General features: G+C 34.1%; 3 protein-coding genes and 1 pseudogene across 5 annotated transcripts; 2 read left to right on the top strand and 2 right to left on the bottom strand.

The window, feature by feature from the left end:
* Positions 1–2,224: 2,224 nt before the first annotated feature.
* Positions 2,225–5,747, bottom strand: PAP16 (purple acid phosphatase 16). Of its 2 annotated transcripts, none has more exons than XM_011034862.1 (5): positions 5,206–5,747; positions 3,885–4,112; positions 3,355–3,631; positions 2,914–3,082; positions 2,225–2,562 (listed from the first exon to the last, which is right to left on the bottom strand). In XM_011034862.1, the coding sequence occupies exons 1-5, from the start codon at positions 5,522–5,524 to the stop codon at positions 2,350–2,352; spliced, it is 1,206 nt and encodes a 401-aa protein (XP_011033164.1). In that variant the 5' UTR covers positions 5,525–5,747; the 3' UTR covers positions 2,225–2,349. The 2 variants fall into 2 exon arrangements, with proteins under 2 accessions (XP_011033164.1, XP_011033166.1); XM_011034864.1 differs by lacking the exon at positions 2,225–2,562 and adding an exon at positions 2,569–2,795.
* A 6,935-nt stretch (positions 5,748–12,682) lies between these two features.
* Positions 12,683–16,361, top strand: LOC105131738 (uncharacterized). Of its 2 annotated transcripts, XR_843489.1 has the most exons (3): positions 12,683–13,109; positions 14,032–14,940; positions 15,829–16,361. XR_843489.1 is itself a non-coding variant. In XM_011034860.1 (2 exons), exons 1-2 carry the CDS (start codon positions 13,013–13,015, stop codon positions 14,811–14,813), a joined length of 879 nt encoding a protein of 292 aa, XP_011033162.1. In that variant the 5' UTR covers positions 12,683–13,012; the 3' UTR covers positions 14,814–15,259. The 2 variants fall into 2 exon arrangements, 1 of the variants encoding a protein (XP_011033162.1); XM_011034860.1 differs by lacking the exon at positions 15,829–16,361 and having other exon boundaries at positions 14,032–15,259.
* Positions 15,835–19,808, top strand: LOC105131864 (U4/U6 small nuclear ribonucleoprotein PRP4-like protein; annotated as a pseudogene).
* On the bottom strand, positions 19,747–25,605 carry LOC105131739 (UDP-N-acetylglucosamine--dolichyl-phosphate N-acetylglucosaminephosphotransferase-like). Its single transcript, XM_011034861.1, has 11 exons — positions 25,149–25,605; positions 24,540–24,627; positions 24,266–24,357; positions 24,068–24,186; positions 23,031–23,146; positions 22,829–22,956; positions 22,640–22,726; positions 22,115–22,175; positions 21,965–22,005; positions 21,736–21,856; positions 19,747–20,221 (listed from the first exon to the last, which is right to left on the bottom strand). Exons 1-11 carry the CDS (start codon positions 25,526–25,528, stop codon positions 20,162–20,164), a joined length of 1,293 nt encoding a protein of 430 aa, XP_011033163.1. The 5' UTR covers positions 25,529–25,605; the 3' UTR covers positions 19,747–20,161.
* Between the last annotated feature and the right edge of the window lie 265 nt (positions 25,606–25,870).

Raw genomic sequence — 25,870 nt, 5'->3', positions numbered from 1 at the left:
TCAGGGAATAAAAGTAAACATTTCATAGAGGGGAGATAGGTTGATATTTGTGCATTTAAAAAAAAAAATACTAAATTATTCTTTCTCTTTTCTCACTTTCATTAGAACAGAAATATATATTATTTAAGTTTTAAATTTAAAAATGATTTTATTTATATTGAGATCCCCACTTACATATATTGTTTCAACTTTTTAATGAACATTCTTAAAACTTTATTTTTTTATTATTTTTTATACCCGTAAAACTTCACCTCTTAATCTATACTCTTTAATATCTTACTTTTAAAAATATTGATTAATGTCAAATACAACTAAGTATGTGTTTAATTTTGTGATGTATGATTATTATTTAATTAAAGTACATTTCAATTAAAAATACATATATTTCTAGATTTTTTTGTTTTTAATATTAATATATCAAAAACATCAAAAAATTAAAAAAAAAAGAAGCAAATTTAATATTTTTTTAAATAAACAACAATTTAAAGAACAAACACTAATTTAAGAAGTCACAACATAATGGATGGGAGTAATTAATGAATTAATAAAGAAGGGATGCTCAATTTCACTAAGTTTTACTTATTTCTTCCGTCCTTGCTTATATATATGCCATCATAAGCAGTATGCCATCGAAAGCATAGCCAGAACCTATTGATTTCTTGCAGAGGGCAGAGCTAATCGAATCCATGGGCATGTCCTCCAAGTTCTTGCCTGCCAAAATCCAATGGAGTACGGACCCATTTGTCTCTATCAAGAAAGTTGAGGTACAAATTAGCTTTATCTGAGTTTCAAGTCTCGACAATTCTAGCCATACACTGCTATGATCCCTAGTTCCTGCTGGGAAAGACGACGAGGCCTGCTAGTTGAAATGAAATCCATGTCGAAAGACATTTACATTGATGGATTTCTTCAACTATGGTCCCTTGTAAGAAAACAATGGAGCATAATGATCCAGATTACTTGAATAATCACAAAGTGCAACTAAAACAATTAATTACAGGCTAAAGAAAGCATAACATGCTTTGGAGCATCTAAATTATTTAATCAATTTGCCTAATCACATCATCATCATTGAGACAAACAATGTAAATGTGAAATTGATTCTTTGATAGAGCATTCTTGTTGTAGTTAAAGGGCTTGTTTGGTAGTGAGGTAGATATTATTTTTTAATGTGTTTTTTAATTGGAAATATATTAAAATAATATTTTTATTATTTTTTAAGTTTATTCTTGATATGAACATGTCAAAGAAATAAAAAAATCAAAAAAATAATTAATTTAAAATAAAAAAATCAAATTTTTAAAAAACAGCTTTTTAACCACACTGTCAATCACCATGAAACCCCTAGAACACAAGGCGATTAGCAATTGGGCCACGCTTCCAAGTCCTCCACAAGATCTTGAGCTGAGCAAGCCGATCCCATATGGGATGCAAAATTCTGATTCTGATTCTTTCTCAAGTCCATATAATTGTGAAACTGGGTAATTCAAGATCAAATTCTGGCTCAATTGGGTTAGTAGCTTAAAGCTTGTATTATGGTGATACGAGTGGCCTGTCAGCTGTAGCTTTGGATTAGATTTTGGGAAAGCCCAACACGTATACCGAAAGGAAAGCAAAGAAAAAAAAACCCCAAAAGAGTTAAAAATATATTGAATTGTTTTATGGGTTTTTATAAAACAAGAAATCAAAGGATAAGAACTCCAGTTAGAGCATGTTTGACGTGGTTTTTGAAAAATAACTTTAACTTAGATTTATAATAAAGAAATTATTTTTCATAAATAATTTATAAGAAAAAAAAAGGTAAGTCTTTTGTGCATGCTAGGACTGAATCCCACTTGCGAGCAAGGGCACAAAGTCCGGCTCAAAAACAAATCAATGAAATCATTGATAGAATATATGATGAAATGGATGAAATCGGTGTGTTTTTCAAAAAACATTTTAAAAAAATCACATTTTTATATCATTTTAATATATTAGTGTAAAAAAAATCTTTTATTTAATATTATTTTAATATATTTCTAAATAAAAAATACTTTTAGAAACTATATAAAACACTGCGTTAATGTTTGTGTTGCCCAGTGGCTCCTTTTCATTTCCAGAAATTCTTGTACGGTGATGGGAGATGCTAACGTGAGCACTAGCATGTGTGGGATGGTATGTTTGACAAGCGTTCTCCATGTCTAAACGCGTTCATCCATTTTGACTAGTCTACACTTCTACAACCTTTTGGGTTGAATTTCTTTTACTGGTAAAGAGGTGGGGAAAAGGGCATTTCCACCATTACACACAGGTTGATAACAGGAGGTTTTTTCCTCCATTGACAGACAGTGGTATTACAGGGGTAACCTGTCAAGGACTCAGGATAATTTGGCTGTGTTCATTTCCATCTTCCATCCTTATCCATGTCTTGATGTAGAAGGGCTGGTCATTAATCTCCAGAATTCTAGCTCCTCTAGGCCAATTTCCATAGCCACCATAACCAGTATGCCTAGCATAACATAGCCAAAGTTTCTTGTAGGGGCAGCACCAGTCCAATCCATGGTTGTGTCCTGCAAATACTGCCTGCCACAATCCAAAGAAGTACGATCAATAGGGACCCCCATTTGGCTTTGTCAAAATTTAAAGCAGATGGACAACTTTATTTGAGCTTCAACTTCCACAAAACTTATCCACATGTAGCACGTCCTCTATCTGGTCCCCATACCATGAAGACTTACTTCTTTATTGGGTTGTCAAAACTCGTTGGAACTGTAAGTTATTTGTTCAATAACCTTCCTTCAACTTTTGAAGAAAGACTATAGAACACAATGCTCCAGAGTTACTCCATTATCCTAAATTTTCAAACTTCCACAATGGCTTGAAAGTGTGAGTTAATTTTAAGCATTGAACATTGTATCTTGAGCAGGACCTCACCTTGACAGAAGACCGTTTAACTAGCATGTTCATGATACCCAATTCAGCTTCTTGAGCAGCAACTTTTTCTTTGTTCATGGAACCAACACAAGGCTTGTGGATCCTTAACCTGGGAGCCACATTCTTGTAAGCTTTGCTTGGTATATGCCAAAAGATAACCTCAGGAACCCTGTTAAAAAAGGAAAAAAAAAAAACACATGGTTAATGAAATTCCCAGTTTGTTCCATATAATTTTAGGCCAACATTGTTTCACATCCCGCGCATTAAAATCAATAGGGACCCCATTTGGCTTTATCACTTTTACTTATGATGTGGGGTATATATGTGATCTTTCGGATCTACCACGACTAATCCTCCTCTGCTTGGCTACTGACCACGCTAGAACAAGGCAGGCCATAGCCCCAGGATTCCAAATCACTTATGTTAACACATGACTGGTACCTTGAATCAGGGTTGATCTCCTCAGATACATGCTGGAACCATTCTGCTTGAGCATTTGAAATAACTTCAGGATAAGATCCGCCACCAGAGTCTAGGAAATACATGAACAGAACTGGTGATTCTGGATCATCTGATGATGAGAGCTGGAGGACATAGTTGGATATACTTGGCCACAAATCTTTTGGACCATTTTTAGACAACGTTAGGAGATTATGCTCAATCTCCTTTTTCATTAGCTCTATCCGTTGTGTGCCTCTAAAGCTACAGTAACTCCCCCCTGGAACGGAAATTGTAACCCTAAGTAAGAAAAGCTAACATCAATCTCGCTAAAAAGAAACAGCAACAAACATGCTAGCCCATTGCCATGCACTAGCTCAAAGAAAGATTCTCAATCTCGAAAGGAAAAGGAAACAGGAACAATAATCTTGGGAAACAGGAACTACTAAGTAAAAATCAGGCTTAATGGGCTATCAAGAAATTATTAATTATTCCATTTCCATAGCTTGGCGGTTAAAACTCTCCAGTCTTACCTGAGCATGATGATGCGTTAGGTGCAGGGCAATGAATAGGAGGAATTCCAGGAGAAGAAAACCACTCCATTGGCCACTCAAATGGTGCATCATCGTGATTACCAAAGATACTAGCCCACGGTATGCCCCTTGCCCTCGTTGGAGATATTGCTTTATCCCAATACAAGCTTGCGTTTGCAATTGGTATGTTGTTTGCCGTTATTACATCCCCGAGATATATCACAAAATCTGCTAAATACTCGTATTATATTAACTATAATTCAAATTTAAGAAAAAATAGAACATATTAATTACATTGTGACAAGAAAATTACTAAATTAATTGGCCTATTTGTGAGGTAATTCTGATTGACTCTTAAACAAGTTATGCCAACCATTATATTCAAGAAAAAAAACTATTTAATTCTAGGCAAGATCATAACATTGAAAAAAGTGGGGTTTATAACACACCGAGCGCATATCAAATGTTGGATATATTACTAACAATTATATTATTATTATTATTAAGTAACAATGCATACTTACTGCTTTTCTTTTCCATACGTTTTGGATGCAAAAACATTATGGAATTCATGAACAATAACTATATATTTTTTTTAATTAAATAAATTGCATCTACGTAACGTAAGCAAAACACATACACAACCTTTTAAACAAATATTACCATACATACATTTATCTTTGTACCCGGCCTAGGATCCAATGTGGCTAAGAATTTGCTCATATGTTAATTTTAAAATCATTTAAATTAAAATTTACCCTATTTATTGCTTGTTTGATGTTACAATTTTACATGTATCTAATTGCGTTTTAAAAATATTTTTATTTTAAAAGATACTAAATTAATATTTTTTAATAATTTTAATATGTTAATATTAAAAATAAAAAAAATATTTTAATATATTTTTTTAAAAAAATACTTTTAAAACATACATTATATCACAAAGTACCAAACACTCACTACCAAATAATAATATATTAATCTCTTAAATAATTTAAATTAAAATTTACCCTATTAAATCTCTCGATTGAATTTATTGTTTGTTCAATATTATATTTTTAATTATATTTGGATTGCATTTTAAAAATAATTTTTTATATAAAAATATATCAAATTAATGTATTTTAATATACCAATATAAAAAAAAATTAATACATTTATAAATAGAAAAACACATTACACCAAATTACTGAACAATCACTATCTAAACTGATGGAGTATCAAGGTAACCAATGGACGGCTGAATTTAAAAGCTATGCTAGCCACATTTCAAAAGAGAATAAGTAAAAAATCTACTTTTGAGAGAGGATTATATCATCACCTGGTGATTCATCGTCGAGAACAGAGGACATGACCTTGATGGAGTTAACGTCCTGTTGCGGGCCCCAATCAGTCCACGCGTTCTCTCCAAAATGCAGGTCAGCAAAGAGCGCGATCTTAAACGGTGCCCCTTCCCGTACCCGAAGGCTCTTTATCTCCTCTGGTTTATGTTCTCGCTGCAGTGCCGTTTTGAGCAGACTGGGAGGAGGGTCGTATGCTTGTAGACGATCAGCAAATCCGGCGGTCAGGATTGGTAGTAAGAGGATAAGTAACCACGAGAACGACACGATGGTTGAAGGAGCTGCATGTCGTTTCATCATCGGAGAACGGAGAGAGAAACGGAGAGCTGTTATTGTGAAGGATGATGGTGGGTGGTTGCTGGTAGCGGGTCGAAGGAACTATGCATTTCTCTGTTTTTTGGTTTTTAGTTCGGTGGGGATTGGTGTTAAATGTCTGAAACATCCCTCGCTTAGCATAATCTGAAATCATTAAGAATGAGATAACTAATGCAAAATTACTGGGAAAAAAAAAAAAGGATGTTTGAGAGTTCATTAGATTAATCAGTATGTCATGAAATTAAATATTTTAATTTTTTATCAGATCAATTTAAACGGCTCGAATTAAATATTAAATCTCGGACAAGAGATGGTTTATTAGCGACTAACAAAAAAGGAAGTGGTACAAGGAAAATCTTAGATTTTAATCAGACAATAGGATATTCTAGGAGAGGGAATAATCCCATATTTCGAATCCTTGGAACAATCCCTCGACAATCTATGGTGATCTAAAGTAGTTCATGACAAGAAGTGGAAATTTCTTACTTTCTCGAAAATAAAATAAAGGAATATCTTACACCAACAAAAAGGTATTTTGATGCGCAGATACTGTAGCCCAGGAACATGTATTAAGATTCAAGTTTTGTTGTGTAAGTCTCTTATTCTCGTAGTATCTTATATATTTATTAGATTTATATATTTATTAAATTTGTAAAATATTTAATGAATTTAAAAATTAATTATAATATATATAAATTGATCCAAATACTCTAAATTAAGTTTAAAAAAAAATATTTTGATTAGTAATAAATCTCATTTTTCCATATAGAACAATGAGGAGTGCTATGTATGGGGCATCACTGATCAATCAGGGAGACTTTACGGTCAAAACACTGTTTATTGAAAGATTAGATTTTTTTTATTTTAATATATTTTAAAGTAAAATATACTTTAAAATACAACATTTATCATACTTTTTTTTATATGGGTATTTGGACAGGTTGCATGTATCAATGACAATTTTCCAACTTATTAAACACTTTACAAACCCAATAAACATGTAAAGCACTATAAAAATAACATATATACATATAAAGACTCAAACTCAAATACAATTAAAAAAAAAACAAACTCCTTCCACCCGACCAGGAAACTCGGTGCAGCATTCATCATACTTAAAAACAGAGAGCGCAGCAATGAGAGTGATCGCTGTCTGTATTCGGTTCTTAATTCTAAGGGATAGATTAGTCAGACAAATGGGAAATAATATCATGTTTGCTTCGAGATAGTGCATCAGCCCCACCATCAACCAAGTAGATGTTGGATCATTGTAGGAAAGGTATCTTATCTTCATTCAGAGGTATAGTCATTGGCATCTCATAGAAGGTTATATTCCCTGCCATCTAAGTTTCAAGGATACCTCGAAATGGAATAGCTAGTTCAATTTAAAATATTTTTTAATTTAAAAATATATTAAAATATAATTTTTTAATTTTTTTAAAAAATAATTTCAACCGCGTTATCAAACCATGTAAAAAGATGCTTCACACTGTGTTACCAACAACATTGGTTCCAGGGGAAAAGAACAGAGAGAGGCTAGGCAAGAGAGCACGTAATCAGAAGGCAGTGTTCTGCTGCTAATTATCGGCATCCATACATGCGGAGAGGAACTGAAAAGCAGGTCACTTTGTACGCAAGCAAAATACAAAATCTGGGAAGAAAGAAAATATAATATGTGAAGCAAAAATAATGAACCTTTATTCCCTTGACAAGAGCAAAATGATTATAAAAACAAGCAAGGTCCAAGAGGCCATTCAAGTTATTCGCAGCCATGGCATCTGCAAAGATTCTAAGAAAACCAACAAGTTCTACATCTATCGTATGCTAAAACTAGATCCATTTTTACAGATTAATTAAGCAAAAACACATCATTTTCTTTTAGTTGATAAAGTTGTCATCACCGTATCCACCATTATCAAAAAAAAAGAAGAAGAAGAAAGAAAGAGGTTTTAACAATTTTTTAAACAATAAGAATGAGGGTTTTAAAATTTAATTTGGAATTGATTTGGAATAAAATCAGGATTATATATCAAAAGAATTAATTTAGGTTAATTTATTTTTTAAATAAATAAAATAATATTATTTTAACTAATTTTTTATTAATAAATCAATAAAATATTTATAAAGTTTTAGCCGAATTAATGAAGTAGTCAACTAAATTAACCGAATTCAAGATAAATATTTATTTTTTTTATACATTTATTTGGATAATGATACCAAGAGATGTAGATGATTTTTTTATTAAGTTTTTCATGATTTTTTAAACAATAAAAATGAAATACAAAGTTACAAGCATGGTTTCAAATTTTAATTTAAAGTCGATTAGATAAAATCAAGATAATATATCATAAAAATAAATTCAGGTTGATTAAATTAATTTAATTTTTAAAAAATAAATAAAATAATATTATTTTAATTAAAATTTTAAAAAAAATCAACAAGTTTTTTATAAAATTTTATCAGGTTAACTATATCATAAATCAACTATTTTTTTTCTTCAATCCAAATCAATTTAACTGCTAAATCTTCGATATTTTAAATTAATCTGGCAGATTCGTCCGGGTTTTTAATAAAAAATTATTTGCTCTTTCCAGATTTACTAGACAATGAAACCCAGAAGTGTAGATTGTAGATCATCTGTTAGCTAAGTTATTAACATCTTTTAATTAAATTCAAGATAATCCACAGCTGGTTGGCACCTGGCCGTGGCGCGTAACCGGACAATCCTTTATTTTTCTTCTTAGTTGGTTCAACAAGGAGAAGCTTTTTATTATTCCATTTTTACCCTCCTTCCACTCGTCCACCGGCCACCTAGTGGCGTCAATAATTAGATCTTCCTTCTGAAAAGGATAAAATATTACTAGTTCTCATCCATTCTTTTTGTCCATGGATGGTGTCCACTGCCACCCACTTTTATTTTAACTTAAAAGCCGTGTCGCCGCCATTAATTCAGGTTCATCGGCATTTAAAATCCCCCGTACCGTCCCCCCCCCCCCCCCCGACCGAAACAGCTGCCAAAATGACTAGATGAACTTCCCCTTACGATGCATTGCTCCAGCCAAAAACAAAGTGAGAACAAGAAATATCAGCACAAATCATCGACATTCAGAGTCAACAAGGCTCTTGTATAACCCAGGAAACCTTGTTGTTGGGCATTAAAAATGTAAAAACCGTTGCTGGCCAGGGGCGGATCAAGAAAAAAAAAATTAAGAGGCCAAATTAAAAATTAAAAAGCCAATTTAAATTTGTAATTATTTTCAAAATATTTACAAAGGAAAGAAAGGAAAGAACTGGGAAAAATATTTCCTGCAAGGGCTGGGGCCCCTACCATAATAAAGAAATCAATGATAATTAGCATCTCTAAACCATCACCATAGAATTTAGAGAGAGGTTAATTCAATAAAATCAAGGAATTAATTTATTTAGAATCTTTAAAATGAAAATCTTTAAACTAATAAAAAAAAGAAGCAAACATCTATTCCCATTATATAACTAATAAAAAGAAGAAGCAAACATCTATTCCCATTATATAATTTGATATTTATTAATATCAGGTCTGCGGCTCGCTTCAAAAACTTGTAATTAAGAATCAAATTGAAGCTAAATTTTAATTTCAACTAAAAAAGATATTAACTTGATCAAACCTCATTTACTCAATAGATTGATACATAATCCAGTCAAATTCACCTTAAATTAAATCAAGTTAACAATATATATATATATAGCCAATTGCTCGCTGTTGATGGTGGGTGGGGGGGAAATATGTATATATTGCCATTGCCATCGTATTAAAGATGATCTTGTGGAATCCTCAGCATGGCAGAGTGCGTAAGATTGAAAGGTACAAGAGGTGATGCATGTACAACAAACAGTACAGGGACAACACCAGTCCTTGGTATTTTATTTTCAATTTCCAAGGACCAGCAGGCCGATGTGTTCTTTAGCAACAAAAGTTGGACCGATTTTGAATATTCTTCGTTTAATTCCTTCACATGTTTCTTTTCTCTGTTCTTTATGATGATCATCGTCTTTAGAAGAAGCTCGTCTTGGTTGTTGTCTTCAAATCTTTATCTATACACTATTTTATTTTCTAATAATTATTGTTCTATTTAATTAAAAGGTTAATTAAAATTTATTGTTTTATTTTTTAAAATAATATTATTCTATTATTTTTAATAAAAATTTGTTGATGTTTAGCCATCAAAGTTGATCAGATTAATATAGATACTAGTTTATCTTAAAATTCAATTTAAACCAGTTTTTTAATCAATGATTTTTCAAACCAACCCCTCCTGAAATCTAGTTGAATAACTGCGCTTAAAAGAGGCGGCAAACTTAAACAAAATTCGTAAAGGATATATTAGTCAATTACCAGGGTTTGGATTGGATGTCACCTAGGATAGGAACCACAGGTTTCTAGAAGATTTCTCGTTATTAATAACACGACAAGACACGACACGGTCCCGTTCTATCTTAACAAGTGTCCAAAGTACATTGTATTGGAGGATATTTTAGTCAATTAGGTATCACCTGACAGATAAACAAGAAGCTAACCCTTGTTGCCGACCGTTAACTGACGAAGGCGTTAGGTTTCATTAACACTGCTACATCGAGCGCGTGATTTCACCGCAAACAATTCAATTTTACACCAATAAGTAATTCCTTTATTGTAGTTGAAAAGCATGTTTTTATCCAAAAATAATTGATTTAATTCGAGTTAACTTGCTGTATAAATATGAAATTAAAATAATTATATAAAAAATAAAATAAAATATTAATTATCGATCGAGTTTGTGAAGAAATTTGGTGTAAAATGCTGTTTGATACCTAACCATCTGTGATAAGAATGCATGGAACTCCATTTCAAATTAGAGAAAGGAATCTCAGTGGGTTGGAGAAATGAGAGGGCTACTTTCTCTGTTCCTCGGAAGACGGCCCTTGCAAGGCAAGATTGTGCTGTCGTTGGTCCAAAGAGAGAATAACTTTTTGACTTCAAAATCTTAAACCAGACATCAAATCGAAGGCACTGGCAAGTTCTTGCATCCAAAGTTTAGCATGGTTATGAATGATACGGAAAAATCGAACAACAAGGTATCTAGATATATCTTTCTTTTTCTACCTTTTTATTTAATATAGATACCCAAATAAATTTAAATATACTTTAATTATTTTTATAAATTCTAAAATTAACAATTTAGTAACTTTATAAAAACTTAAACATGTAATTATTAGAGAATAGATCTAAAACGTGAACAATTAAACTATCCTTTAGAGTTAAATTTTTTATTATTTTTATATGGTTTTAATATTTTAATATTAAAAATAAAAAAAATATATTTTTTTAATATTTTTTAAAACAAAAAATATTTTAAAACACAACATATACTATTTTTTTACATAGATATTTAAAACTTGTTTGTTTTTTTCCTTTCAAAAGCATGTTTAAGAAAATTTAAAATTTAAAATTTTTAATTTTTTTACTCAAATTAATTTTGTTTTATATTTTTAAATTTAAATATTTTTGATGTGATGATATTAAAAATAAAATTTAAAATTTATTTTTAATATCAGCATATCAAAGTAATTTAAAAAAACATAAAAAATAATTTAAAATAAAAAAATAAATTTTTTAAAAATAATTTTCGAAACATGAAAACAAATAGCAAATGATCTCTAAGTATCTAGTTGAAAGTGTGGTATATATTGCATTTTAAAGAAGTTTTTGCTCAAAAATATATTAAAATAATATATTTTTTATTTTTAAAAATTTATTTTTAATAGTATCACATAAAAAAAATAAAAAAATTAATTTTATACCAAAAAAACTTAAAATTTGAACAACCAATATTTCAAACGCGCACCAAATGTTGATGGTTCATGTGTGTCCATGCATAGCATAAATGCGTCGCCCTGTTTTCATGCCATGGTAACACGTGTCAAGGGCACAACGTGATACATGAGATCAGTCGATGAATTTTAAAGAGCCGGGGCGTCAGACAGCGCTGGTAAATTATGACTTATAGCTGTGTAATTTAGATTTTAAAGTCCAATCAGTGTTAAGACATCTGGCTGGTTAATTCGGTAACTTATAGCTGTGTATTTAAAACTCTTTAAATTGAATATAACCCAGAGATTTGAATACAATTTTGCATTTAAAATTATTTTAATAGCCAAGAATTGAATCTTAAATAAAATTCAATATCTATAAATAATATAAAAATAAATCAGAAATCAACCCCTCTAATTTATTATATTAAAGTAAAAATTTAATATTAAAACTAGCATTTTTATAATATTTACCCATTGATCCTTTTATCATTACTCTTCTCTCTTTTCTCACGAGAGTAATATAAAAAATAAAATGAATTGAATTTAATGATAAAATATCTCTTTTTAAAAATATAAATTTAATTTGTTTATCAATTAAATTCAAATTAAATATTATAATTGAATTGAATTATAATAGGAAATTTATTCCAAACAGTATGAAGAAGAAAATAATAATATAAATATATTATCTATCCAATAAAGAAAAATCAAATAAGGACCCCATTTCTGGTGATGAAATCCAAAAGGGCAGGTAAAATGCAATTTTCACTACATGTTTGGGTAATCAGTTTGCCTCACATTTTCTTTTCATGGGATGTTTGATTCAAGGGTTGAATGGAAATATTTTTTAGAATATTTTTTAATGATTTGATATGTTAATATTAAAATAAAAAACATTTTAATATATTAAATAATCCTTATTGCATTACCAATCTCAAGCTTGGATTTCATTTTTTTTAAATTCTACTTTTAAGTTTTAACAATACACATTTCTCCAATTTCACAATAAAATATTTTCTTAAAATTTGAATTATTAATGAAGATAAGTGTGGATTGAGAAGTGAAAAACTTGCCTATTTTTCATGTAAAATCCGAAAATAAAACAGCAATAATTCCCCTCCAAACAAAATTTACACAACAAGCCAAAGAAAACATTTGATTGAAAAACTCAAGAGCGAGTGAGGGTGGGATTTGATTATGGAATCGTCCTTGTGCACAACCCTACAGTGACTTGGCCCTTCCATGGCAAGTTTGGGACCACACTAGAGATTCAAAAAAAAAAAAAAGGAGGCTATAAAATACTTGAGACAAGGTCAAATACTAGGGGCTTACCATACTTGCCACCATTTACAACCAAAATTAAAAGGCAAAGACTGAAACTTTCCTTTTTTTGAGTTGTGATCACCACCACCACCGCCACCACCCTCAACAAACCTCCCTCAAATTCCTACAATTCTTCAGCTACCAAGATTTATTCTTTCATAAATCAAGTCTCTGAAATAAATCCACAAACCCTCCTTTTTTTTTCGTTAAAAGGGTTTTGATCTTCACTCCTTGCTGTGTTTTCTATGCTTGGAACTCAGTTTCAAACACCGTTTCTTGTTTAAAAAAACTGTCTTTTTTAGCTTCTTGGATTTTTTGAGGATGAATAACAGGAGGAGACAGAGAGGTGAACTTTATCAACATCAAGAAGTTCAAGGGACAACAAGATCACGTTGTAGAAAACCTCCTCATCATCATGGTATGCGGAGCTCTTTTCCTTATTTTCTTTTTTCTAGGCTTTGCATGAGGAGTTGCTTTGTGATTTTCGTTAAAGATTATGTTTTTTCTTTCAGATTTTGTTGTGGCTGCCTCTGTTTCATGTTATTGCTCTTCGTGTTATGTTTTTTTTTTTATATACATATATTTTTGAAAAAAAGTAGTATCTTTCGGCTGGGGGCTTTGATAAAATAGGATGCCTTGTAACATGTTGGATTTTTTTCTCTAATTTGTGTACTTGCATCATTATTTTGTACACCTTAATTTGTTTAGAATCGGTGGTTGTTTTATGGGGTTCTTGATAATGTTAGAATCTGATGTAGCTTTCTAGATTTCTGTGCTTGTCGTTAGGGTATGGTGCTTCGTGATTTGTGCAGTTTCTGTTTAGAGTCTAAATATGTTGATGTGTTTTACTTTATTTAAATATGCGTTTTTTTGTGAAATTTCTGGTCGTCTGGTCTATTTTAGCAGTGAATGTTGATTTAGATACGCAGCTTTGGGAATTCGTTCAAGTTCTGAATTTTACTACACTGACAAGAAACTGAACGATATGAAAATGTTAAAATGTATCAGGGATTTTTCTTAGACATGTATGCAAATTCCATAAAAAAGCCCTCGAAACTAGAAAACATGACAGGGAAAGAATGAATGTCTAGGTGTTCCTAGCTAGGTTTATACAAGGTTTGTGTCATATTTGTAGTTTCTTTTTGCTTCTTAGAGATTTCTGTTGTCCTTTTCTCTGGCTTTCTTCTGTCACTATATTTGGCACTACCTGGTTTCAGCAATAATTCTGCAGTTCTCTCTTTATGAAGTTGTTTTTCTTCTACTTGTCTTTGAAATAATGATGCTTTTTTTCTGTTTGTCTATGAGTAGTTTACCTTATATTCTCGCTCTATTTTTTTCAGGTAGTTGGCAGCCAACTGTTCCATCATGGGAAAAGAGATTCTGCTATTCAGTTGGTTCAATTCCATGGAGGAAGCTCCTGGAAACCAAAAGATTTATGTATCTCTATGAGAATGTAGTTCAGTGGAATGACTCAGCTGGTGAAGAGGCATTTCACAATGCTAAAAACCGATTTTGGGCAGAGATTAATGGCCTACCTTGCAACATATCACTGCCTGATCCTGATATTTATATTGATCAAATTGATTGGAACTCCAATGTTGATCCTGAATTGCTTTTAGACTTGGAGCGGGAACAGAAAGATGGTGATGAGACTAGCAAAGGGGAGGAGGTTGTGATTATTGGCAATCCTCTACTCTTGAATCAGCCATTTTCATGTGCTGGATGGGGGGAACTTGAGGAGGAATTTCAAAAGGTTCCTGATTTGGCATTGGATCCTGGACTTGGGGATTTCAACCATAAAGCCACCAAAGATGATTTTCCCTGGGAAAAGAGTGTTCCTCTTCCTAATGAAGCCATGGCTGAAGATGGATGGGGAAATTGTTGGGATGATTCATGCGGTTGGGGCAACAGTGAGTGGGTTGCTAATAATGACTGGAAGAATGTCAGTGAGGGCACTGCTGCTGAGTGGGGAACATGGGATGGGCAAGACCAAAAGAGGGAAGGTGCTGTACGTCACATGTCAAGGTATAAAACCTCCAGGTTTCACGGTGATGAATATCCAGTAGGCCGTGGATTGTGGAGGCATGGAAGAGGGAGGAGGAGGGTAAATTTTGTTTGTTGACAGCTACTTCTGGGAGAGGCTGTTCAAGGCAGTGGAACTCCAAGAATCCTCCTGGATTGCCTGCGTACTTTGGTTGAATCGGGGCATAAAGTTTTGCAAGTGTGAAGTATATAATACAACTACTTAGGTGGTTTGTCTCCCTATTGTTTTATTTGTTGTGTATCGAAGCATATACTAGTAGTAAATATAATAGGATGATAACAACTTGACAAATTCAATGTCATGTTGGATTTTATGCTGCGGTTTTGTAGTTTGCTTTAAGAAGTATGAGAGTGTTTCTTGATATGTTATCAAGTATAGGTATATTTATGCATGTAATGAGGATTCTAATCCTAATTTTAGAGGCAGAATCATGTCCCCTGCCGTCTCTGCATGGATGCTATTGAGAGGTTGTTATTTTTGTTATCCTGATGATGATTCTTGTATTTAAAGGCTGTTTTCTTCTTTGCTACTGCTCCTAACATAGCTTTCCATGGCATTCTGAAGCTTTATAGTCGTCAATTGTGGTTGCCCTGAAGTTTAGAGTGGAAGCTATATTCTTACTTAAGATCAATGTTAGGTACTGACAAATCGTAATAATTATCAGACATGGATAAAATTATGCCAGGCATTAAAAACATTTTAGATTAGTCTATAAAGTCTCATCAATCCACACCGGTGCACATTATATATTTATTCAAAATTACAGGCAATTAAATCACGTGAATTGATGACAGACATTTCTCTAAAGATTAACATTATTCATTGGAACTGTCTGGAAAATTGTCTCCAGCCCAATACGACAAATAGCTTTGATAATTATGTTTATTGACTAGCTGTTTCTTATTGAATAACAAGGATAGATCATTGGCCTTCGTTTTAATAGCTTCATTTTAGTTCTTTCATCTTTTAATTTATGAGATAATTATTTAGCTGGTTTGTGTTGTTGGTTTTGTTTACATGAATCCGGATCCCAGTTATTAATAGCTTAATGCGTTTTAAGCTTTATTAACTGTTTAGTTTTTTGCTTGGCTAGGTTGTCATGGCAGCTGAACATGAAAACCCCAATTCATCGAATTTACCGGTAGAATCTTCTGCTTTTGTTACTGATGATGAACTGATGATTGATAGTACTAGTCCTATTCCACTAGCAATCCCACCTTCAATACCGGCTGTGCCTCCTAATGCTCCGATACCCACAGTTCCTCCTCGCCCGCTAGTGCCTTTCCCCATCAGACCACCTGGGGTGCAAAATGGTGAGATGAGGACTACTGACTCGGATTCTGACCAAAATCAATTACGTCCCACTTGGACTGCCCTGGGGTCAACTGCAGGTTATGAAGTTTCAGGAACAATTCAGAGAAAACAAGTAATTTAGTAGCTTAACTGATAATAGGTTAATTAGGAGGAGAGGAAATTTCTTAGTCGATTGTATTTCTCAATCTAGATATAAATATACAATTGACCAAAAACCTCGTTAGTGGTTTGGCTTTTGAGAGTAACCACCCATCCATGTCTAGGAGTGTGTCCATAATATAAATAAATAAAAAAACTAGATAGAGAAAGGCAGGAAAAAGCAATGCAGGAGCTTATGGTGAAGTGGAGTGCTGCTGCTCTGGCAGTGCCTGCTAATGATATGGCAGTTAGGACTCATCCTCGCCGGCTTGGTGAGCCTGTAACTCGTTTTGGAGAAAGGGAGATGGAGAGACGGGACAGGTTGAGGATGCTTATGGCAAGGTTGGATTCTAAAGGGCAGTTGGAGAAGTTGATGAAAGCTCATAAGGAAGTGGAGGCTTCATCTACCGCATTAGCAAAAGATGCCGAGGAAGAAATGGCTCAGTATCCATTCTATACTGAAGGGTCAAAAGAGCTATTGGATGCTAGAATTGGTATTGCAAAATAATTTATTTCCAAGGCTGCTATGCGTCTTTAACCAACGTGCAAGGAGAAACGAGATGACCCAGATGAGGGTGAAGATGAAGATGCAGACATTGATTTGGCTCTGAACCAGGCAGAGAGTTCGAGTCTTAATAGCAGCGAACTTGGAGATGACCAGCCACTCTCTGGTTTTACCTTTTCTCTTGATGGAGAAATCCTTGCTACCTGTTACCTCTCTCTATCTCTCCACGACCCAATCCATTTCTGTTTGTTGTCATCCTTTTTCTGCTTGTTTTGTAAACAGTTGGTTTTTTCTTCTTCCACCACATGACATATCACATCTGGCACCATGGTCATTCTTTCTTACTTGGACCATACCCAATAACATAAAGTGAAGTACGGGTATTTTGTTTAGCAAACTATCCCTTTCCTGCTCTCAGTTACCATGATCGTTCCATGATCTGATTCCATGCTTTATTCAGCTTATGCAGTTCTTTAAGTGGAGTTGTTAAAATATGGAGGGTGCCTCAAGTAAGAAAGGTTTCTACCTTAAAGGGGGACACAGAATGTGCAACTGGTCGCCTTCTCTCTTGTGCACAATCACTCGGCAACTGCATCCGCTGATCAAACTGCAAGGTTGTGGAACACTGATGGTTCTCTCCTGAAGAAATTTGAAGGTCATCTAGATCGTCTTACTCAAATTGGTTTCCATCCATCAGGGAAGTACCTGGGCACCGCAAGCTTTGATAAGACATGGAGACTGAGGTATGGATTCTGGTGCGGAGCTGCTTCTTCAAGAAGGTCACAGTCGGAGTCTTTATGGAATAGCTTTCCACCATGATGGATCATTAGCAGTATCTTGTGGATTGGATTGCACGTGTTTGGAACCTACGTACTGGGAGAAGTACAATGGCATTGGAAGGCCATGTCAAGCCAGTTAGAGACTCTTTCCGAATCCTCTTTGTTCTCATGGGAATCTTGTTTTTGTTTGTTTGGAAAGTATAGTTGTTAAGTGGACTGTATTTATCATTCATATCATTTTCAGGTTCTTTAATCAGCTTTTCACCCATTGGCTATCATGCAGCAACTGGCAGTGAAGATAATATTTGCTGGATATCATACCAGCCCACTCAAAAACTGTATCCCAAGTTTGAGCCCCAAGAAGGCTGTTATCTGGTCACATCATCGTATGACATGACTGCTAAGGTTTGGTTTATTTCTAATCATGTGGATTGTTTCTGAATGCGTCGAACTTATATTTATTCTATTCTGTAATATACATGTATTCAACAGGTTAGGTCCGGCAGACATTTTAAACCTGTCAAGACATAATCAACTCGTGAAGCCAAAGTTATATCTCTGACTATTAATGCAGGCAACTTTCCGAACATAGACAAGTGATATATTCCCAAAGTTCTGATTATTTTACCTCTTCCCATGAACTACTTATCTTTTGTATGTTTCACCTTATTTAAACCATAATTGATGTGCTAATATCAATGCATTAGCGCCATTGCACCATTACCAGTGGTCCATGCTCAGAATATCTGGCCCTGTTTACTGTCTGCCAAGGATTTTTTTTTCCCCTTATATTGACAGTTTCTTTTTTGCTAAATAGTCTTTCGGCTTCTGCCAATTGCATTTACAATTTCTGTGCAACAAAAAATTGGCATTTTAGTTGGTTTTATTTGATTACAAAGATATGAAATGAGGCAGTAGCTATCTGTTGGTATCATACTTGCTGAGCGAGAATGCTTATGGATTTTCGTCTGAAACACCTTGAAAGTTACTAATGGTCATGTTTTATTTATCCAGTTGTGGGAGTTGATGCTGAGATACTCAGAGGTCTGGAAAGAGCTGCAATCAATAGGATTGTCCTAACCCTCCCTGAAAGGAAGAAGAAGGTGAGACTCCATTTCCTTTCCACAGTTCAAATACCTAGTACTTTCTGATTCAGTGTAGCCCTCATTAAAATTTTGCTTGTATGAATTATTACGTTAAGGCCACATGGATTAACTATGTTCCCTTGTCATTCTTGTTCTGCAATTTACTCAATTATAATAAGGTGTCATTTGTGTCTGTGTGCCAAAGGTAAAGGGCTTGCCTTGTCTGGTGATCATTTGAATTGTCTTTGAAATGATTAATCTAATTGTTCTTCTGGACGCTGGAAAGCTCATTTTGCGCTGCTAATTTATGAATTACCCGTCGCTTCATTTTGGTTGCATGAGTATTGCTTTTTGGTGGCAGACGGACATCATATTGCAACTCTCACATGATCGAACCATCAAGCTTGTATACCAGCAGAAGCAATGACAAGCATGCTATGGAGGTCGAAGGAGTTTGTTTTGGACTCTCTGTGGCAAACAAGTTAATTGTTAGCGGATTCTAATATTGTCATATAGCACTCCCAACTCTGCTTTGAGTGGAATACCCAACCTAGGAAATCATTTTTTTTTTCATTCTTCTTTCTAAGAGATCATTGCTTATTGTAGGTGAAATCTCACATCTACCAGATGGCTTTAATGTGCAGTGCTCCTGAAGTCTCCCTCTACGATTATAGTAGCATGTTATCCGCAATATGTTCATGAATCTGTGAGGAATTAAATGTTGTTTTGCAGCTGTTCTGTTTAGCTTGCTTCACGGTAAACATTGAATTTTTTTTCGTAGTATAGTTTAAAATCATCCAATTGGTGACCAAAATGGGTTTCTGCATGCCTTTTTTCCTTCACTTCGCAGCCAATCAATATGTGATGGCATGTTCATTTTGGATCAAGGTTGGTGGGTTATCCCTTGTGTCAGCACCCATACTTCTTTTATAGGCCTTTGTTATCGAGTAAAAATCAGGCAGTAAACTTTTTATTAGGACATGAAACTGAAAGGTCATCGAGACTCTCTTCTCATTCTTGTTGCTCATTTATGTTCCTGATTTCACTACAGGAAAAATCAGAAAGAGAAACGAGATCTCAGGGCAAGAAGGATACTGATAAGTTGGTCTTCGAGTGACACATCAGAGGATATCTTTTTTAAGAAAAGAAGAAAGATAGCACCGGAACACAGCAGCTGTTTTCACACATCAAAGCAAGTCTTTCTCAAAGCCATTAGTGTTTCTAATTGGATTCTGAAGAAAGAAGGATTAAAGACAAAAAACCTACAAGGGGTTGGTGAAGCTAGAGGTGTACCATCCGAAACAATTCAGTGGCAGCTCGAGACCAAGCTTCAACACTCTCTATCATTATCACGTCTCTTCCCCGTAAAGATTCAAATTACAAAATTTGTTAAAAGTCAGATCTCAGGAAAACACCATGCATCTTTTATACAAATGCTGGCATCGGCTTTTAAGTGCAAATGTCCTCCATTGAATCATGCCCTCCGTGTAACCAGTATTGCTCTTTACAGCATGATGCCAAGTCATACAACAAACTATGCCATAAGCAAAACCTTAAGAATGTTAATGAATACAGCTTGAAGATCGCTTCTTTGACCATGTTGCCTCATTTATACCAACCAGTAAGTAAATACCTCAACCCAAAACATATGCAGCAGCCGAGCGCCTGTAAACACAGCTACCAAATCAGTACACATGCCAACACCATCACAACGCATGTGCTGACTAAACATCTTGCATGACACACCCATGCTGAAATTTTGTTCGGACCTAGGAAGTCAATGCAGTTCCTAAATCATTACATTCCTAAGTCATTACAATTGAAAGTATGGCTAAAATGTAATTAATTCAACCTTGAACCAAGAATTCCTTGATTTTTATCAAACTAATTTAATATTGAAATGCCATCCTTGATGTTAGTGAGGTTAGGTTTTTGCTAACAAGATAACGACAAAATACTTTTTTTAAAAAAAAATACTGGTAATATTAATGAAACATATTTTTAAAAATACTGGTAATATTAATGAAACATATTTGTATGAAAACAAGACTGAAAAATCCATAAGGAGATCCTAATTTCTCTCCAGCATTTTCAGCAACCAACAGATAAAAGAAAATCTATCTGGTGTGAAGACATTCAGACCTCATTTGTTTCTTTCATAAATCTATTATTTCTACAAAAACCCAACATTGATCTCGGCAGAAAAAAAATCCCATGTTGAAGTAATTATAAAATCAACTCGAACAAGCTGAAAATATATCAACAAACAGCAACTATTTCTTTATCCTATCAAATAAATTATGTCCAACTGATATCATTCATCAATCACCCTCTTAATCTTCAGTAACAAACAAGCCTAATCATGTTGCAATTTGCAGTAGCATTAAGGTATTTGGGGTAAGAATGCTTGGTGGTGAGATTGGCATTTGTGGTAATGAAAAATGATGATGATTTTGTAATAATGAAAAATATACAAGGTGGTGAACATGTTTGGTGTGGTGAATTATGAGCGGAACTTATTTGTATATTTTGAAGGTTATTTCGAACAGATAGCAGATAAGAGAGACATAGAGTAGAAGGCTTCTCCTAATTCTTTTAATGAATATCCGTGGTAATTATATGAAAAACTTGATGCCTAAATATACATAAAAAGTTAATATAAAATAAAAACCTAATGGATGAGCCACATTAAAAAAATGCAATGCTTAGACACGAAATCAGGGATTTTTAGTTCAGAGGGTGATCTCAAATAGGGAAAAACTTAAGCGGGTTAAGCTATAATTTAGTCTCAAAATATTAATGCAACTGCATTTCTATTTGGTTTGCTTTGGAACCTGCATGTTTACAATCAAGTGAGGCAAACTTAATTTAGAAAGGAAAGATGCAAACTCAGGTATCAATGGTAAAGCTTAGCAATTTCAGCCTGATCTTCCTAGTTATAGCTGAATGAGATGGTTATCTGTATCATACAAACATATTGGTTTATGTGGGTTTTCAGTCAGAAACCATTATCAAGTAGCTTGGAACTCCTGCTTACGGCCAGTGGTGCTCACTGGTCCCAAAATTGTGAGAAGCATGGGACAGTGATGCCCAAACCCCACAGCATCAACAAGGGAAAAAGCCCCTTCCCCGCAGTGCATGAGTAAAAGGAGAGAAAATTTAACACAGAAATAAATCACCTGAACCAGAAGAAGATGCACGCAAAGTGAATTTTCTGACTTCCTGCCGAACATTCTCAAGTAAAAATTAACAAGTGTACCGTCATCTGTTCCTGTAAGAAGTCCTGTCTGAGGATCAAACCTGAAAGATAAAAAAAAGTTTATGTAAGTAAGACATCCATGGAAGACTGACAAAGGCCCATGAAATTCCCCAAAGCACAAGCTTGCAGCGAGAGATTAGAGAATCTACCTAGGCAGACGATGTCGTGGACAATGCCTGAAGCCAAAAAGCTGAAGCGGAACCACAAATTAGATGCCTTAGTGGGTAATTGGAGTTTAAAAGCTAGAGTGGGTAATTAGAGTTTAAAAGCTAGAGAGAAGACGAGTTATGAGATCAAACCTGAGGGACTGACAAGAGGAAGTTTAATACTTGTGCCAAAAAGAAAATCAGAAGTGTTTCACTGTTTAAAGAATGGAGGGGAAATATCAATCATGGGGTTATGAATAGGCATATCGATGAAAGCAAAGTAGAAAAACCCAGGATATTTGATGAATATCACAATTTTTGTCCTAATGGCACAATTGATCAGCTATCATATGACATGAGATTGCATAATGAGAAAAGGAAAACCAGTGCATGGTTAAAATAGGTACAGAAAAGCAATAGGTATTTTCTAATGTACAAACTCACAGGTATACCTAGTTCTAACAAGAAAGTCATATTTATTTGAAAAATGTTTAGTAGAGGAATACGTTGCTTCCACAACATCTAGATTTTGGACAGGTAGTCAATCACATTCACTAGTCAAAACTCTAAATGCTATGTTCTTGAGTTTTACCCATGCATGGAGATAAGTCAAATGAATTATTCCCCTAATATATTGTGAAATAAAACAACAAAAAGTTGAAAAGGTGCAGGACGCACCTAAAATGGCCTAAAATTCCAACAACAGCCATTGTCATCCCTGCAAAGTATGTATATGTATCTCCAACAAATACTGAAGAAGGATACCTAACAAGCATTAAAAAAAAAAAAAAAAAACATAAATGTTACTTCAATATACAGAAAGAACAGTACAAGAATAACCTGATAAATAGAATCAAGTGCCAATACCAATTGTAAGAAAGCAAGGCCATGGAGGTTGCCAGTAAGGGTTGGACAAGATACACAGAGAATGCATGGGCCTGTTGATACTCAGGATCCGCAGATGCTCCAATTTGCATGACATTATGTATCAAAATCTATAAAATTGCTAAGCCATGTCAGATCCCTAAGAGAGTCAGAATCCAGTTGTTCTACAAATCTTTATGCTTACCGCAGATGCGATCACAACAGTTTGACCAACTTCAAGGCCATTTATACCAGCATGAATGTTAATGCAATTTGTGCAGAAAATTGCCAAAAACCACATGTAAATCTTATATATAAATCCTGTCAAAAACAAAATGAAAAAACCATTAAGCATATGCTGGAATAAATGTGTCAAATGCCCTCATACAAACACATGTTACATGGGATATGCCCTTCTGCAACCACAAAATCTGCATTCAGCGTGACAAACAATAACCTGAGCAATTTTATATTTCCTTCCTGGTCAAATTACAAAAACTGAAGTCCAATACCATTCTATGCTAATATACTTCTGGAAAAATCAAGGTTTTTGAATGTATTGGAATTTGATTCATCTATTCACTCTTTCTCCTTGCTTCACACTTTATACAAAACAGGTGGCATACACGCTTTGAACTGTTATTATGCATGGGAGTACCTTACCAATTCAATATCACCAACCAAAATAACAAATTTCTGCAATGAACGTTTCAGATCTATTGAGTAAACATTTCATTGTAATATCCTGTGCTCTAAAAAAGGAAAAGAAAATAACAGGCAGGCGAGGTTCATAGTTACTGAAATGGTAGTTGAAGCTCAAAGACTAGATGGAGTGTTCTACAATTCAAAGATGCTTAAATGACATATGAAGTGAAGTTACAGCACAATCATTCCAGTGTTATATGTTGAATTTATCCAGACAAAAGGAAAAAAAAAATTGTTGGCTCTTCCACGATAATTGACCTTATAACACCAGCCAATTGTTAACCTTTATCAAATTTCTATGAAACAACGGTTTCTATTTCTTTTCATATAACTGAAAATGAAATTCAAGTTTTGTGATGAAAAATCTTTAATTTACTATGAAATTAGAGGTATGCTTTCTAAATTAAATATATATTAACAATAACAAAGAATCCTAGCAAAGTAGCACATGCGCATGCGTGTGTGAGAGAAGGGAGGGGGGGTGGGGGGCAACAATTATGACAATCGATGATCTCACTGTTGAATTAGAGGACATACCCAGGTCCAACAACTTGAGCCCAACATATGGAATAAGAGGCTTTGGTATAATGATAGTTGTATGTCCAGCATATGCCATCAACAAAGGAAGGGCAGCAATTGATGGAAGCACTAGTTTCCTGCTCTTAGCAAACATAAAAAAAGCCATTAGGATCCAATCAAGCATCAATTTTAAAAAAGCTACAACGATGTACTCACACTCTCCATGGAACATCAAGGACATCATCTATGAACCCGAGTAGAGTCATGAAGCAAATGGATGCTAATGCTGCATTGTACTCAACAAGCCACTGCATGATCACAAATCATGAACACAAATCCAAGAGTAAGCCTCCATGGAAACCACAAAACAGAATAAATATTGAGGAAGTAAACAAAAACACACACTTTGAAACACGAAATCAGAAATCAACTGTAAAGATATAAAAATGGTGTAAACAAATTGCAGCATAAGATCGCTAAAGATTCTTACAATGGAATCTGGCGCAAAGGTAAAAAACTGAAACACTATTGTCAAAACCATGAAGACTACCGCGACAACAATACCCAGAGACTCAGGCCTGCCGAAAACGAAAAAGTGGAAAATCTTATTAAGAAACCAGTGAATTCACAAAAACAGCTACATAATCAAAGTCAAAGTATTTAATCTCTTGGAATTAAAATATCAATCATTCATTCTCTAACTTTTACTCTATAGTTTGACCAAATATAAATATAAGTAACAAATCAATGCAACATAGGAGACAGTCACAACTCCAAAATTAATTTTCAAATCATCGGAACTTAATCAGAAAGTAAATATAGAAGTCAAATAAAAAAACTAACCATCAATGATGAATAAAACAGCCAACGAAATTTAGCATCAAACAAAAGCAGAATTTACATTTACTTTCAACTATAACAATCAAAATTGAACCTAACAAAAACCCCGCTTCTCAATTTCTATCAAAAACTTCAGATCACAGACTTCCACAAAATCAAAACCGCGAGGTGCTGAATTTATAAGGGTTACTGACAATCAAAACCAAACCCAGATCATAAAATCAATAAAAAAAACACAAAACCAACAAAAAAGACTCACACTTTAACAGTGCCTTGAGGAGTGCCCTTCTTGTTGATATCATAACCAAACAAATTCCTTCTCAAAACGTATTTAGAAGCTACAGGAATCATCTTAACAGTAAGAAAAAACCCAACAAGACTAAGACCAGCATTTATAAGAATAGGTTTTATGAGGTCGTGTTGGATCTGGTAGTGAAAAAAGAGCAAGTAGAAATATGGGGCTATTAGTAAAAGAGAGAGCTTGAAAATGAATCCCTTTTTTGGTGGCGCAATTGGTTGGTCATTGTTTGTTTCTTGAGGACGTTTCGTTTCTTTGTTGTCTGTGAGAATCGCTTTTTTTGTTGTTGTTATTGTGTCTTCTGTTGTCGTTGCTGGCTTTGAAGCTCTTTTTCTTGCCATGCTTCTGCTCTGCTCTCTCTCTCTCTCTCTCTCTGTTTTTGTTGTGAATTTTGTCTCCTTCAAAGAAGGGGTGTGGACTGATAACCAACGTTAATTTTTTTATTTTTTATTTTTCTCAAACTGGTGCCATTGGAGCTAATCAGATGTTGCCACGTAGGATACAAAGGGTCGCCACGTAGGAAGTACAGTCAAGGACAACCTTTCGATCGTTTCAACACTTTGCTAGCAGGGTTAGGAAGTTGCTGGCCCAATTTTGATTTCCAAGCACCGGTGGAGGTCTAAACACTAGGCATCCAGGCCGAAGGACATGAATCGGAACTGGTAATCCTTGCTAGCCAGTCA

Source organism: Populus euphratica, unplaced genomic scaffold (assembly GCF_000495115.2).
Source record: "Populus euphratica unplaced genomic scaffold, PopEup_1.0 scaffold101.1, whole genome shotgun sequence".
Lineage (NCBI taxonomy): Eukaryota > Viridiplantae > Streptophyta > Magnoliopsida > Malpighiales > Salicaceae > Populus > Populus euphratica.
The sequence above is the reverse complement of the archived record's forward strand: the minus strand, read 5'-3'. Positions and strand labels throughout refer to the sequence as shown.